At 42.9% G+C, this 17050-nt stretch overlaps 2 protein-coding genes across 4 annotated transcripts in view; both read right to left on the minus strand.

Annotated features, from left to right (window-relative positions):
• The window catches only part of zbtb37 (zinc finger and BTB domain containing 37), a 28917-nt gene extending 26525 nt beyond the window's left edge, over positions 1-2392 (minus strand). For all 3 annotated transcript variants that reach the window (XM_050055570.1, XM_050055569.1, XM_050055568.1), the window contains exons 1-3: positions 2200-2392; positions 1472-1504; positions 799-1084 (exon numbers count right to left, since the gene is read on the minus strand). The gene's annotated coding sequence lies outside the window, so the exon portion shown is untranslated. The remainder of the gene's footprint in view (positions 1-798; positions 1085-1471; positions 1505-2199) is intronic.
• An 8526-nt stretch (positions 2393-10918) lies between these two features.
• On the minus strand, positions 10919-16669 carry s1pr1 (sphingosine-1-phosphate receptor 1). Its single transcript, XM_050055614.1, has 3 exons — positions 16572-16669; positions 14523-15248; positions 10919-14484 (listed from the first exon to the last, which is right to left on the minus strand). Exons 2-3 carry the CDS (start codon positions 15124-15126, stop codon positions 13967-13969), a joined length of 1122 nt encoding a protein of 373 aa, XP_049911571.1. The 5' UTR covers positions 15127-15248; positions 16572-16669; the 3' UTR covers positions 10919-13966.
• Between the last annotated feature and the right edge of the window lie 381 nt (positions 16670-17050).

Genomic DNA, 17050 nt, shown 5'->3' on the forward strand with positions numbered 1-17050 from the left:
ATATATATATATATATATATATATATATATATATATATATATATATATATACTGTGTGTGTATATATATGTATATACATGTATATATACAAAAACACACTGATGTGCTAACATGCTAATGTGCTAACATGCTAATATGTAACTGATTCCTGCAGAACTCTGTCCCTTCTGTACTTGAAGAACAGGATGGTTGTGTTTGGTGTTCTCGTTGCTCTCTCAGCTCCACAGGTGTTCACCTGAACGCTGGCTGTGATTGACTGTGAGTGTGACTCAGGATGAATCTGATTGGCTCCTTACAACAACAAACAGCATGTTGTGGTTGCTGGGCTCAGAGCGGACGTTACGGCGAGCGTCTGGATAGTATTTGCATGTCAGCTTGATGGTAAGCAGCAGGGTGGGTTTCTCCCAGATGGCGAGCTGCTTGCCGGTCAGGTTCTGGCTGCAGGACCCCTCTGCGATGCGGAACTGGTCTCACAACCCACAGAGTCCTCACAAGGTCCTTACAACCGTCAGAGTCCTAACAACGTCCTCACAAGGTCCTCACAACCCTCAGAGTCCTCACAAGGTCCTCACAACCCTCAGAGTCCTCACAATGTCCTTACAATCCTCAGAGTCCTCACAATGTCCTTACAATCCTCAAGGTTTAGCATTAACACTGATAGCAAGGAAGGGCATAAACCTGGTAGCAGAGATGAGGGTGTTGCTAGCTTAGCTTAGCACAAGACTAGAAGCAGGGAAGGGGGTGACTGCTAGCCTAGCTTAGCATAAAGGCTGGTAGTATGTGTAGCAGCACACTCACCCCAGACGGTCACACCTCTGATGTCACTGAACGGTGAAGTGTACTGCTGCAGGTGATAGTCACACTTGAGGTAGACACGACTGCCCACCTGGTGTGTCCCCAGTAGCTCCTTTGAGGTCACGTAAAAGGTGCAGCTGAAAGCCGTCATCGTAAACACTTTGAAGGGTTTGTGGGAGTGTTCTCTCCACAGGCGACAGTCGCCTCCGGTGTAGTTGATAGGAAGAGTACAGACGACCTTCACTGTCCCTCCGTCCTCAATCTCGTCAGTGGCGATGAGGATCTGTCTCTGCAGAGAGACGACACGTCACGACACAAAGTCTTCATCATGTGGACGAAGACTACATAAAGATAATTCTGTTCGTGAGCAGCAACTCAGAAATAACTGAAGTCACAAAGGAAAAATCTAAGGTTGGACGTTTGCTTAGAGACAATGTTTATACTGTATTTCCTAACCCTTAACTGACCCTAAACACACCCTTAATTTACCTTAATCTGACCCTTAATTTACCTTAATCTGACCCTCAACTAGCTCTAATCTACCTGTTAATTTACTCTAATCTCACCTTTAACTAACCCAGATCTAAACAACTCTAATCTTACCCTGAAATGATCGAGTACAGAGTCTGTCAGAATTTCTTCAGACAGCTTTTATCAAACTTTGGTCTCCACTCACCGCTCCATAGTGACCTGCCAGCCACCGTCCACCCTGTCAACCAATCAGAGACGAACAGGAAGTCAGCCGTTCATTAGTTAATCATTATTCATGTTTCTTTCCTGTCTTACAGAAAACAAGTCATAGATACAAACACTGTTTATAGTTCTGTTAAAGTTCCTCTGATTTCCCCTTAAACAAATAAAAACCCTGAGTTCCTCCATTAATCAGTTTATAAACATGTAATTAATGATTAATAACAGATGATCATAGATGCTGCGAAACAACATGTTCAGTGTTTGTTAAAACGTAAACAGGATTCACACACTCATGGACACACTTTTCAAACCGTACGTGATGATCAAAGCTACAGAAATAAATCTGCCCTGTTTTTACACTACATGGAAAATTATTCACCACAACAAAAGTCCTTACTTTTCCAAACTTTCAATGACTTTCACTAATTCCAGGCCTGGAAAATGTGATTGTGAAATTCCATGTCTTTTCCAGGTTTTCCATGAGCTGTGTTTTATTGAATTCTATCACCAACAGGATATTATAGGTTTTTATAAAGTTAGTTAGGAAACTTTTTATTTGGAAAGTCTGAATATTGATAATATCATAATTCTTTACTTATTGATATAAATAAATGCAGAAAATAGATTTTACATATTTTTACAGATTTTATAAAACAGAAAATTCAATAAAAAAAGTTACTGAAGAAAATAAGAAATAAAAAGTGAACTCACAGCAGAGCGACAGAGTGAAGAGCAGCACCAGGTCCATCAGATCCTCCTCAAGTCCAGATGGTGACAGACAGACAGACAGACAGACAGACAGACAGACAGACAGACACACAGACACATAGACACACAGACAGACGGACAGACAGACAGACACACAGACAGACGGACAGACAGATGGACAGAGACAGAGGTCTGTGTGGTTTACACATTAACTATTTATTTACTGATGAGCTCTGTCCTCAAACTCAGCGGTCGACACCAACAAACAATAAAACCAGCTGGTTTCAACACGTCATCGTCGTGTCTCCAGCAGAAACTGTGACCCCTAAAAAAACCCAGGTGTTTTCAGCCAGAACATGTTTTTTTCTGAAACATAACCAGGTGGTGTTTGTGCCTAAACATGACCTCATGTGAACCACCGCGTTGTTTCAACATGTCTGCTACATAATAACATGCACATGAAACCTATCTGTACAGACTTTATAACTTTTTAGATGAAGTTGTTCTGAACATTGTAAATTATTGATCTTTTTTTCTGCTGCTTTGAAACTGCTGCGGTTCAGCCTCTATTGAAACGAAATCATTTAGACGCCTCGGTAAAGTAAAGTAAAGTTTTAGAGAAGCTTGTTTTTAATCAGTTCAATGATTTTATGATCTCCCACAATATTTTTGAAAAATACCAGTCTGGCTTTCGAGCCAATCACAGGACGGAGACGGCACAGGTTGGGGGTTAAAGACCTGAGGTCAAATATGGACTTGATCTGACTGCAGCCTCTGATACAGACGACCACTCAACTCTTTTGGACTCCACACTCTGTTTCTGTTTCTAACTGGTTTACATCTGATCTTTCTGACAGAGAATATTGATGTTCATCAAACAGCTGTGAAATAGAGTGTGGTGTCCCCCAAGGTCCAATTTTAGGTCCAACACTTTTTAATCTTTACATGCTGCCACGTTGAAACGTCATCATGAGGCTCAGCATCATTTCATTGCTTTTATTGTGTGAAGCACGTTGTGCTGTGTTCTGTTTGTATGAGAGCTGCTATATGAATAAACTTTGATTGATTGATCGATCAGTGTCAGCAGAAACGTACAAAGCCAACGTTTCAATTCAGTTCAGTTCAACAGAAGTTTATTTATCCAGCAGGAAATTATTATGCCAGAAAATGCAACAACTAATGTTCACAAACAAGAACCACCAGAACCACCGGTGGGTCCTCGGTCAGGGTCACTCACTGGGTCCAGTTTGTAAAACAACAGAGTTTATTAAATATGTTTTATATTCATTTTAACTGAGCTGCCGGCTGAGCGAGCGATCGTCAGAGTCACACTGTGAAAAATTTAAGAAAACAAAGTGAAGGATCAGTGTTTTTATTGTGACGTCCTGATGTGACCACAAGGAGGCGGCAGAGACTCACACAGGCCTGAAGACCACTGATCGTCTCCTTCTCCACCTTCCTCTCTATCTATCTGTGAATCCGTGACAGGTGTTGGTGTGATGTCATCGGGGCCTCCAGGGGCCTCCAGGGGCCCGGCCCTCTGCTGTGACCTGACTCTGATGGATCCTGGATGAAGGAGGTGAGTGTGGAGCGTCTCCTCCTCCAACATCAGACAGACGCTGCTCTGCAGACACCTGAGGGGAGATTTAAGGTGGAATGAGGTCAGTTGTGATCTGTCACTGAGGTGATTATTGATTATTAATACGATACCATGTACTTTATTGTCTCCATAGGGAAATTGGATTATTGATTATTGATCAGGACTTTGATGCAGATCAGACACGTTTTGTCACATCTGCCAGATGTTTGTCAGGTGACTCCTGATGTTTGATTTCATGAGTGAAATGATGTCATGTTGTCAAACTGACTCCAGGTCAGACACTGACGTCATCAGCTGACTGTGAACTGGACGTCCAATCAGAGAGCTGATATTTATATGAATGTTTCCCTTTAGACTCAGTGAGGCTCCGCCCCCTGTTGTCAGAGGTCAGAGGTCACGTCAGAGATAAAACAACTGATTCTCTGATGATGATGATGATGATGATGATGATGCTCTGACACGTCGACCAACAAACTTTAAAACTTCAGAGAACAAAATGAGTCAAACAGTCGTAATGAGAACATTTCAGATTAAAGTCTCAACAAACTGACGCTTTGATCAGTTTATAAAGTGAAAAATAAAACTTTAAACTTCTTCACTTAAAAAGTAAAAATCTTTGAAACATTCAGTTTTATTTTCTCAAAGTGGAGTTTGAAACAAGTGAAGAAGATTCAGATCACATTTAAATCTCCTGTTGAGTCTGACAAATACCCAGCATGCACTGTGGCTTCAGAAACACACCTGTTCAGGTGACTTCCGTCCCAACATGTTTCATGTGTGCAGAGCTTTTAAAGATGATGTGAAGCAGCTCTTCGTGTGACGTCACTACAGACGGCTGAACTCTGCCAACTCAACACGTCACAGCTGAGCCGACATGTCAGGAACACGCACCTTTAACCACATGATGACGTGTGTTTTCTCTGGTTTGGTGCTTGTGTGTGTGTCAGAGGTGTCAGCCAATCAGCAACCAGGTGGATATGAACCAGATTCCAACAAATCTTTACTTATTGAACAGTTATTGTTTTTTTGTTTTGTTTTAAACCTGCTTTGGTGGTTTAATGTTCAGTTTTACAGGACGCCAATAAACCGCCGCTGAACTGATCCCGCCATATTGAAAGGTAGCTTGCCTGTATAACACAACAGGAAGTTCAACGCAGCTGAACGCAGCTCACATTTGAACTTCTATCAACTGAACGTGGACTGATTTCACTTCATTCAGCAAAGGAGCAGAAACAATCCCTTTTGCTATTGTCGGTTTAGACGTGCTGAGCCACACCGAGCTGCGCTGGAGATGGGCCTTCTCTGAACTAGGTCCAAAAGTGTAAAAGCCCACCTTCAAGCATGTAGCGGTGACGTCAAATGAGCGTTGTCATGTTTAGATACCAGTTGTTACCGAGCAAAAGCAGAACAACAGCCTAAGAATCTGTCGTCACGCCCGACTGCAGGGGACGCTCCTTTTAAACATCACAGACCCACTACCAGCATGTCATCAGAGGGGACATGCCGTCACACAGGAAGCATGGTCAACCTCTGCAGCGCTGAGCTGAGAAGAGCCGACCTGATTGATCCTCCTGTCAGCTCTCTCGGTGCTTCTTCTTCTTCTTTTCGTGTCTTTGAAGCTGGTTGGTTATATGACAGTTTCCCATTTCTTTACACAGTCCTTTGCATTTTTATTGAACACTGCAAGATCCTTTGAGCTGCACTGGTTGGGTAGTAAGGGGCAGACAAGGCAGTGCTGCATTGTATAATGCATGGTATGCATTGTAGGAGGTGCAGGTTGTTTATGTTGGTGGACTTCAAGCAGCCAGTGATTGAGCGGCAGGTGTTATTCAACACTGGGTCTGGTTTCTTGGCGTAGGATGATCTCTCCCAAACAGGACACGCATACTCGGCAGAGGAGTAGCACAGGGCCAGAGCAGTAGATCTTAATGTTTGTGCTGTGGCTCCCCATTTGGTGTTGGTCGGCTTCCGGAGGATGTTATTTTGGGAGTTAACTTTCAGTTTGGTGTTTCTGACGTGTTCCTTATAGGAGAGAGTGGGATCCAGTGTTACACCAAGGTAGACAGGGTTGGTGCAGTGCTCAAGGGGTGTTCCAGATCATGTGATGTTAAGCAGTCTGTTTGCTTCTCAGTTCCTGAGATGGAACGAACAGGATTTGGTCTTCGCAGGGTTTGCGTGTAGGTGGTTGCGCTTGTAGTAGAGGTGTAGCTCATCTAAGATTGAGGTTAGATTTGCTTCTACAGCTTCGAACGTACTCTCTTGGGATGTTACACAGAGGTCGTCAGCGTAGATTAACTGCTCAGTGTTCTGGTCCATTGGCTGGTCATTGTGTAGATGTTATATAGTAGTGGAGCCAGCACACTACCTTGAGGCAACCCGTTGTCATTGCCAGCGACTTTGCTTGTTGTTAAGGACAACATAGAAACGCCTATCTTTCAGGAGGGCTCCGATGAGGTCTGTGAATGCCAGGTCTTTGGTATTCTCCAAGATCTTTTTCAGGAGGAGGCGGTGGTTCACAGTGTCAGATGCAGCAGACAGACCAACAAAGACGGCTCCTGTCACCAGTCCTTTCTGGAACCCATCTTCAATGTGTTGATTTGCTCACAGACAGAAACTTAAAGGATCAAGCTGGAATTTGATTTTGGAAATACAACTGTTCTGTTTTATAAATCAAACATCCATATTGCCAATAATTTAAACTAGAATCACCACCCTGTGGTTGTATGACTCCGCCCACCAGTCCACCCTGTGGTTGTATGACTCCGCCCACCAGTCTACCCTGTGGTTGTATGACTCCGCCCACCAGTCCAGTGTCTCTGACAGTCTCCATCCATGTCAGTGAAAACATGGATGCTTCACACACAGAAGATCTATACAATCAGCACAGTTTCAAGATTAGAGTCACCAATTCAGTATCTGACCAAATGTCTCCCCTTCTGTTCCTGAGATATGACGTTAAAACATGATGATGTCACAGTCAAGCTGACCTTTGACCTTTTGACCTTCATTATTTTATCCTGTTAGACATTTGTGTCAAGTTTGGTCATGATCAGTTTAGGAGCTCTTGAGTTATGGACAATAAACTTGTTTTGTGAGGTCACACTGACCTTTGACACTCGAAATCCAATCAGTTCATCATTGAGTCCAAGTGGACGTTTGTGCCAAATTTGATTTTTTTTAAATTCCCTTCAGGCGATATTGTGTTTACAAGGACCTGAAAACATGATGTCACCGGCGCAGAGGCAGAAAAATTCACGTGATGTTAAGAAGTCTTCACAGAATAAAAATGTATGAAAAACTGCATTTTGACAAGAACGTCAGAACTACAAGTTCAGGGTGACTCGGTGCGTTTGTCGTCTGAGTGCAGAGAGACAAAGAAACAGCGGTTTGTGCCGGCAGTGAAGATGTTAGAATATTTCATCAGATAAAAACCTGTTGATGTTCATTAAAGAAAGAAAACGCTCTCCTGTGATCGGACCGACATTAATTCATTCAGCTCTGAAAAAGAAAACAAACCAAATGTTATTCAGACTTTAAACCAGACAAACGTGTGTCAGATTGAAGCTTCTATTCATGTGTGGATCATTAAACCATCTGAGGTCGTGTTAGAAACATGTCAGAGCTTTTCTTCAGGCAGCGTTCACCTTAAAACACAAAACCTTTCAGAGTGTTTTCACATTTAGTCCTTTTTAAACAAACTGAACTCTTAAAGTGCACCAAAAAGTGGAGCAACAGAAAAAGGACCCAGTTCTTCCTGTTCACACTGTAGCCTGAATATAATATATACTGACAGTTTTGTTTTTACGTTAACATGGCCCTGCAGTGCGGTTATGAAGCTCCGCACTTTCAGATGAACTTATTGTTCCTGTTCGATGTATTCTATGTTCCACATCTGGAGACGTGCAGTATCTTCTGTGGACCAAAACGTGGTTTCGTCTGTTTTTTCAAGCGTCCCAGGTCAACAGCATGAGATCCAGAGGGTTTAATACAACTGCAAAGAGCAGAGTGAACCTGGAGCATTTGTGTTCACAGGTCATAGGTTCAGCGAACCGCACCACGGACTTGAATAGAACCGAACTGGGACCACCTCAGGATGTTGAGTCACCGCTCTGAGTCTGTTCAGAGAGCTGAAAAGACGAAGTGTGAAAACAGCCTCAGAAACTGTTTCCTTTTCTTAATATTAATATTAAATTTGAATCAGTGACTTTTGTTGAAGGAATGTTGGAACTTTGTGTTTCTATTTCTGTCTTTATTAAACTAACGAACCAACATCAGGAGTTAAACAGTGCAGACAGACACACAGACACAGGAGTTAAAGGGTTAATCCATCAGCTCCTGATACAAAAGGACTGGTCACCATGGTAACAGAGTCAGATCTGTATGGAAGCCCGTTCCTGCCAAAAGTTAAATCCTGACGTTTCTCTGAGACGTTCTGAACAGCAGCTTTCAACCACGTCACATGATACTCCTCCGCAGACGGAGTTCATCCAGCCGTCAGAAAACTACATTTTAGATTTCCTTTTTTTTTTAAACAAACTGTTTATTCATAATCAAATGAAGAAGAATTATTCAACGTTCAGAAAACAAACACACAGATTAGAAATGTGTGTTTTTAAAGAGACGAATCTCCAGAAATAAAATTGAATTTCCTGTTTTGTTTTGTTTTGTTTTTCCACTTGTTGATTTAAAAACTTCAGACTTTGTTCTTGTCCTGTAAATCTGTCGATGCAGATCATGTGATGTGATCAAAAGCTCAGGAGGAGCCATTAAAGGGTGAGATTATTCTTCACAACTTTTGTTGTCAATGTCAGTTATAAACTCTGAGTTTTTTTTAAAATTTAACTGTTAAAATATATTTCATTGAGTTTTTTTTCTTTTGATGTTTTGTGCGGGCAGGAAGGAGCCTCTGTACGTCTGAACCTCAACAAAACCTTGTGTCATTTATGTGACAAACAAAATGAAGTTCTTCAAATATAAATTAATGCGACTACACTGACGTCTCTACTGACAACAACAAAGACGACGACGACACAGACAGGAAGTAGAAAATACATTCTGACCGACAGTTCCTACGTTTACACGTTAACTTTTTACAAAATGTCACAGGAACAAAAACACGTCAGGTCAAAGTTCAGGAGCTTCTCAGAGGACAAATACTGACGAGATGTTGTTTGTCTCCACACACACACACACACACACACACACACACACACACACACACGCGCGCGTTTCAGCACGTCGTTCTCTTCTGGAGGAAATCCAGCGGTCGCCTGATGACATCACAGGAAGTGTCAGAGGAGGTTTTTCAGCCACAAACAGACAAACATTAATAAAACAGACTCTGACTGTGTTTTCATGATGAGACAGAAACATTACACGTGTAAAGTAAATTATTATAATTAACACAAACTCTGCTCAACGTCTCCAACACACCCTCAGGGTCAAAGGTCAAAGTCTGACTTTAATGTTTTATTCTCTGTTGTTATTTCATATCTGTAGTGTGTGTGTGTGTGTGTGTGTGTGTGTGTGTGTGTGTGTGTGTGTGTGTGTGTCAGTAGTCACATGTTTGTAGTCGGGGCGTTGCACCAGATTCTGGACTCTGTGCATCAAGGAAAGACTTGATGGAGTATGTTAGTCCTGCAGTCACTCACTCTCTGCACTCTACCTGTGTTTAGAGACCAGTCCAGGTGCCGGTGGACTGAGCCGCACCTTAAAGCTCCAGAGCAGCTGAATCTGATCTGATGGTTGTGTCTTCTTTAATCAGCTAAAAATCAGAATTGTTGTGAATGAGCTGTTTATATCTACACAGGGAGCAGGTCCTCGTCTACAGAGATCACCATGTTGCACCGCCATGTTTCTACAGTAGCCCAGAACGGTCAAACCAAACACTGACTCTAGATAGAGACATTCATCAGCTGGTGTGTTTGTTTCTAAGAGGAAGAGACCTCTGACAATAATTCAGCTCCTCAACAATCAACACCGAAGGAATTCTGACCAGAAGAAGTTTCAGATGGTTGTAATCTGTAATCTGTAATGTCATCTGTCATCTGTAATACGTAATTTGTCATCTGTCATGTGTAATCTGTCATCTGTCATCTGTAATCTGTAATGTCATCTGTCATCTGTAATACGTAATTTGTCATCTGTCATCTGTCATGTGTAATCTGTAATCTGTCATGTGTAATCTGCCATCTGTAATCTGTCATCTGTCATGTGTAATCTGTAATCTGTAATCTTTCATCTGTAATCTGTCATCTGTAATCTGTCATCTCTAATCTGTAATCTGTCATCTGTCATCTGTAATCTGTCATCTCTAATCTGTAATCTGTCATCTGTCATCTGTAATCTGTCATCTCTCATCTGTGATGTGTCATCTGTCACCTGTCATCTGTCATCTGTGATGTGTAATCTGTAATGTGTCATCTGTAATCTGTCATCTGTCATCTGTAATCTGTCATCTGTCATCTGTGATGTGTCATCTGTAATCTGTCATCTGTCATCTGTGATGTGTCATCTGTAATCTGTCATCTGTCATCTGTGATGTGTAATCTGTAATGTGTCATCTGTCATCTGTCATCTGTAATCTGTCATTTGTCATCTGTAATCTGTCATCTGTAATCTGTAATCTGTCATTTGTCATCTGTAATCTGTCATCTGTCATCTGTAATTTGTCAATTCTCATCTGTAATGTGTCATCTGTCATCTGAAATCTGTCATCTGAAATCTGTCATCTGTCATCTGTGATGTGTAATCTGTAATGTGTCATCTGTCATCTGTAATCTGTCATTTGTCATCTGTAATCTGTCATCTGTCATCTGTGATGTGTAATCTGTAATGTGTCATCTGTCATCTGTCATCTGTAATCTGTAATCTGTCATCTGTAATTTGTCATTTCTCATCTGTAATCTGTCATCTGTCATCTGTAATCCGTCATCTGTAATCTGTCATCTGTCATCTGTCATCTGTGATGTGTCATCTGTCATCTGTAATCTGTAATCTGTCATCTGTCATCAGTAATCTGTAATCTGTCATCTGTAATTTGTCATCTGCAATCTGTCATCTGTCATCTGTAATCTGTCATCTGTAATTTGTCATCTGCAATCTGTAATCTGTCATATCTGTAATTTGTCATCTGCAATCTGTAATCTGTCATCTGTAATCTGTCATATGTCATCTGTAATCTGTCATCTGTAATCTGTCATCTGTCATCTGTAATCTGTCATCTGTAATCTGTCATCTGTGATGTGTAATCTGTAATCTGTCATCTGTCATCTGTAATCTGTCATCTGTAATTTGTCATCTGCAATCTGTAATCTGTCATCTGTAATCTGTCATCTGTCATCTGTCATCTGTAATCTGTAATGTCATCTGTCATCTGTAATACGTAATTTGTCATCTGTCATCTGTCATGTGTAATCTGTAATCTGTCATGTGTAATCTGTCATCTGTAATCTGTCATCTGTGATGTGTAATCTGTAATCTGTCATCTGTCATCTGTAATCTGTCATCTGTAATTTGTCATCTGCAATCTGTAATCTGTCATCTGTAATCTGTCATCTGTCATCTGTAATCTGTCATCTGCAATCTGTCATCTGTCATCTGTAATCTGTCATCTGTCATCTGCAATCTGTCATCTGTCATCTGTAATCTGTCATCTGTCATCTGTAATTTGTCATCTGTAATCTGTAATCTGTAGTCTGTCATCTGTCATCTGTAATCTGTCATCTGTAATCTGTCATCTGCAATCTGTCATCTGTCATCTGTCATCTGTAATCTGTCATCTGTCATCTGCAATCTGTCATCTGTAATCTGTCATCTGTCATCTGTAATTTGTCATCTGTAATCTGTAATCTGTAATCTGTAATCGGTAGTCTGTCATCTGTCATCTGTAATCTGTAATCTGTAATTTGTCATCTGTAATCCTCGCTGACAGATGACACTGAATCTGACTCACTGGAGCTTTTCAGGGTCGTTCACATGCCGCGTCTTTAACGGGCGCTACTCTGTGACACATTTCAAGAACATGGCGGCAGGTTGTGTCTGAGGTTGCTAAGTGACCATAACAGCACAGTATCACAGCCTGTTTACCTGAAACCCTGAGGGCAGAGCTGATCTACTTCCTGTGTGTCTGTGGGACAGATGTGACGCTCTGACAGTTCTGCACTAACATGATCAACTTCTCCTCCATATTTATCACACACTGATATTTACTGAAGCAGAAAAGATATCTGTGGGCTGTGATTGGTCAGTCCTCGTCACGTGGTGACGTGGTGCACGCTGCTGCGTTCCAAAGATTGAACTCTGTTTGTCTCAGGAAGCAGCTGTTGTGCCCTGAAAAGAAGGCGCTTGGGAATGTGTGCCACAGCTCTGGCGTCACTCTGGCACTTCAGTGCGCCTGACGCACGTCTATATTGAAAACAATGAATTTGAGGGCACAAAAAACGCAGCGTGTGTTTGGCCCCTGAGGGGTGAGCGGAGCCTCAGAGAGAGTCCACTATCTGTTTAAACAAAGTTCAGTCATTCCACTGATGAGCCAACTTTGATTCAGTTACAACACAAAGTCCTTAGAAATAAAAAACAGACTTTTGATTCCAGGTTCTTTGAGGGCCCCACTTCCTTTGGGGCCCCTGGTAATCAGTCCCACTTCACCCCCCTGACTACGAGGCCCCTGGTTCTGTTATCACCATGTCTCTACTTTATCTGCACCAAAACTGTTTCAGTTTTATCAGTTTGTTCTTTTCTCGGCTGCTTCGTGTGACATCATCTTTAAACACACGTGTTTCCTTTATTTACATTTCACCTGCTGCACATCAGCCTGACCCACAGTTACTGATTACTTTAACACCTTCACCTGCTCAGGTGTGTTCTCAGAGCTGTTTGATATACGTGATCTGATGTTGTCTGTTACACAGAGGACGATCACATGGAGGCGCAGAATGTTAAAAGCAACAGCGACATGTTTCTGGGACGAACATGAAAAGTTTGGGAGGAAAAATGAACTTGAGACACGCTCACATTGAAACAGCGACTGGTTACGAGCCTAAGATCTTCATCAGGTGACCTGAGGGTGGAAACCAGTCGGTGTTTTAATGTGTTTGTGGTCCCTGAACACACCGCCGCCTCCTTCTCCAACATTTAAAGTTTAACTTTTTATGTTTTATAAATAAATAAGAATATTGTTCTAATGAGAAGTTTTTTTTTAACATGAAAAGTTTCTTGTTCTAAAATGACATCATCTTGTGAAAGAGTGAAAAACATCTTCTTATAACAAGAAACTTTTCATGTCATCACCTGACTCTGATCAGCTGTTGTGTTTCTGTAGACTGTAAAAACTTTTTCCTTTCAATGTTTTAACCTTAAAAAAATGTTTTATGAATAAAAGTTATTATTAAAGTTTGTTTAAAGTGTAACATGAAATATAGATGGTGAAGTTTAGAGTTTCAGATTTGATTTTTACTTCCTGTTTTTCTGTTTGTTGGTTGTTTGTTATGATGACGTGTTTCTGTGTCAGTCAGGCGATTTGATCTTTAATCATGGATTCACCTCTGACGTCCTGCAGAGACGCCGTCAGTCGTCAAAGTGTCAACTCACGAGGAAACAGAAAACTTCAAACGACAGATTGCAGCTCTGCAGCTTCAGTCTCTGATGTTCGTCACCACAGAAACTTCCCTTCATCTTTAAACAGGACGTGTGGCGTCACGTGTGGCGTCACGTGTGGCGATGAGGTCATGAGAAGCACCCGAACTCTGACCTCAGGTGTGATTTTATTTTGAAGGGACAGAATGAATTAATTTGTCGTCTTAAATATTTTCCCGTGGCATGTTTAACATCTACAGATTCTACTTGTTCTTAGACGGTCAGTAAAACGTCTGTCACTTTCTACGGAGCTCAGATCTGTCGATCACTGATATTGATTATTGGAAACCGTCATCCCGCCTCAGTCATGTGACCTGGATCCTCACTGACAGCTGCAGGTGAGCTGATGACATGTTACAGGTGTGAGCTTCTTACAAAGTGCGGACCTCCTCTGTGGGCAGGGTCACTGGTCCCAGTTCAACCAGTCTGAAATTCTCTGTAAGTGCTGAAGGTTCCGTGAAGACGCCGCCTGGCGCCGTTCACACCTGTTTCCTGTACAAACACAAACTCTACGTCTGACGTGCTATGACTCGTTTAGGACGACGAGGTGACGTTCCCTGAGGACGCCACCGTTGTCTCCCTAGGCGAGTACTCCGCCTCCTCCTTGTTGGGGTGGGAGGAGTTATCCGACTTGCTGCGGCTGAACTCTGCCCCCATGATTGGACCTGTGAACTTGGCATTCGGCCGGACGCAGGCGGTGCAGCACAGCAGCGTCTTGAGGAAGGCACGGCGCATCTCGTTGCTGGTTAGCGTGTAGATGAGCGGGTTCATGGCGGAGTTGAGGACGGCGAGTGCCAGGAACCACTCGGCCTTGTAGAGGATCGGGCAGCTCAGAGTCTCACAGGCCGCGTCCAGTAGCAGGAGGATGAAGAGCGGTGCCCAGCAGGCGATGAAGCAGCTCAGGACGATGATGACGGTCTTCAGTAACGCCATCGACTTCTCCGAGCTCTTGATGTTGGCGCCGGCGTTGCCACGGCCGTTGGACACCTTGCGGAAGACGAGTTTGCGGCTGCGAGTGCGCACCAGCGCGTAGATGCGAGCGTAGAGCACCAAGTGCGCACCAGCGCGTAGATGCGAGCGTAGAGCACCACAATGGCCATGAGGATGATGCTGAAGACGGTGGTGCAGAACAGGATGTAGGTCTTGTGGTAGAGCGGCAGCACGGTGGAGCACTGCGTCATGCTCTGGATGCAGTTCCAGCCCATCACCGGCAGACCGCCCAGCACCGCCGCGATCATCCACACCGTGCTGATGAGCAGGAAGACGCGGCAGGTGTTGCCGTTGTTGTGGAGCTTCATCTTCAGCATGGTGAGGTGGCGCTCGATGGCGATGGCGAGCAGGCTAAAGACAGACGCTGCTAGCGCTACGAACATGCTGCCCTCCCTGAAGAACCACTGCGTGGGCGTCAGCTTGTAGGTGTTGGCGCCCGACAGCAGGATGTTGGCGGTGTAGACGACGCCGGCCAGCAGGTCGGACAGCGCCAGGTTCCCGATGAAGTAGTACATGGGCTTGTGGAACTTCTTGGTCCTCCAGATGGTGGCAAGGACCAGGATGTTCTCCAGGATGATGAAGCAGCACACAATGATGAAGACCACCGAGTCGGCCTTCAGGCCCGAGTCCTGCTGCGTCTTGCGGAACTTGCCGGTGTAGTTGTAGTGTTTGGCGATCAGGTCAGAGTAGCTGGGCTCAGCCATGGCCTGCAGGTGCAGCAGGAGTCCAGCGGGGGGCGCTGCGTCCTCACACTTCAGTCCTTCATGTCAGGTAGTAACCCTGAAGAGGAGCAGAGACAGTTCTGCTGCTGGAGGGGGACATGGTCCTGCAGGGAGACAGACAACGTCACGTCAAAACACTCTCTTAAACCTGGGACTCAATTCGACACCAAAACACTTTAATCTGCTTTTAGTAAAAAATCACAGGCTATTAATGAACGTCTGCGCTCGACTGAAGAACATTTACGTCATCATAAACCAGCTGAAGGTTCGTCCAGTTGAACCTTCAACATCTGATCTGTGATCAGCTCGTTAGGGAACAGACTCAGAGTGTCTCAGACCTCTGACTTTATTTATCACGACTGTTCTTTCAGCAGGTTTGACTTTAGAAAGCAGATTTAAGACACTGAGTGTTGGAGGAGGTTAAAGTTTGTTCTCTAACGAGCTGATCACAGATCAGTTATTGAAGGGTTAACTGGACGAAGCTTCAGCTGGTTTATGATGATGTAAATCTGTAAGATAAATGTTCTTCAGTTATTAACTGCTGAGTGACTCTAGCTCTACAGAATGTTTATTCAGAGCGCAGGCTGTTAATGAAGGTCTACCTTCTGCTGGAGAACATTTACATCATCATAAACCAGCTGAAGCTTCGTCCAGTTAACCCTTCAATAACTGATGTGTGTCATCAGCTCTTCAGAGAACAATGTTCCTCAGAGTCTGGCACGACTTCATGACGTGCTGAGGAACATTTGAATCTGTTCCTGGATCAGCTCATGAAAAACTAAACGTCCTTCACACTCTTCATCTGTACCGAGGTCAGACCGAGGAAGCTTCAACCTCACTTTGCTTCATCAGTAAACTGAAGTGATGTGTGATCAGCTGGGCAGAGAACAAACAAACAAACAAACAAACATCCTGATAAACACGTTAATGTTGAATGAGTTCAGCTGCAGAGAAAAGAACCGAAACTTCTCTGATCAGATGAAACATGAAGCTGATCAGTTATCGATCACTTATCACCTTTAGCTTCGTACAAACACTTTTGTAAATAATCGGATTTAAGTTTGGTGAGAAATCGATCACGTATCAGTGTTTATTAACGGTTACATTGTCTTCAGTAATTCGATCATTCGAGTTATTTTCGACAGAAAAACAAATAAAAGATACTCTGACGTCACTTCGGCACTTTAGTGTGATTAGTAAATAGATATAAAAGGCTTCCGTTAAGTCTTTACCGTGACTCTGACTCTCCGTTAAAGCGGGTTCCCGTCGTCAGGCTGAAGCTGAAGCTCGTGAGGCTCCGCACATTGAATCAAATCAAACTCAACATCAGCTTCATGAAATAAACGAGATCAAACAGATGATGATGATGAAGATTCACCGGAAGTTTGAAATCAAAAATCAGTTCAAAGATTAAAGAGAATTTTTACCTTCAGAGTCCGAAGAGAGGAAAGAGTCCGACACACCGCAGCTGAGACACTGCACAGAGACAACGCACACACACACACACACACACACACACACACACACACACTGAGGAGGAGGAGGAGGAGGAGGAGGAGGATGAAGATGCTGCCCTCCTCCTGCTCTCCTCTTTGTGTTTCTGTTTCTCGGTGATCAGATCAATAAAGTTAATGATTATCTATAACGGCAGATCAGAATCTGATAAATAAATAAACAATAACAAACCTCAAGTTATGAGTTTAATAACAGAAAGATATTCTGACAGCTTCAGTCTTTACTCATCTGTAAATCTATAATTCATCTGTAAATCTATAACTCATCTGTAAATCTATAACTCATCTGTAAATCTGCAACTTCATCTGTAAATCTATAACTTCATCTTTAAATCTACAACTTCATCTGTAAATCTATAACTTCATCTGTAAATCTATAATTCATCTATAAC

This window comes from Epinephelus moara, chromosome 10 (genome assembly GCF_006386435.1).
Source record: "Epinephelus moara isolate mb chromosome 10, YSFRI_EMoa_1.0, whole genome shotgun sequence".
Lineage (NCBI taxonomy): Eukaryota > Metazoa > Chordata > Actinopteri > Perciformes > Serranidae > Epinephelus > Epinephelus moara.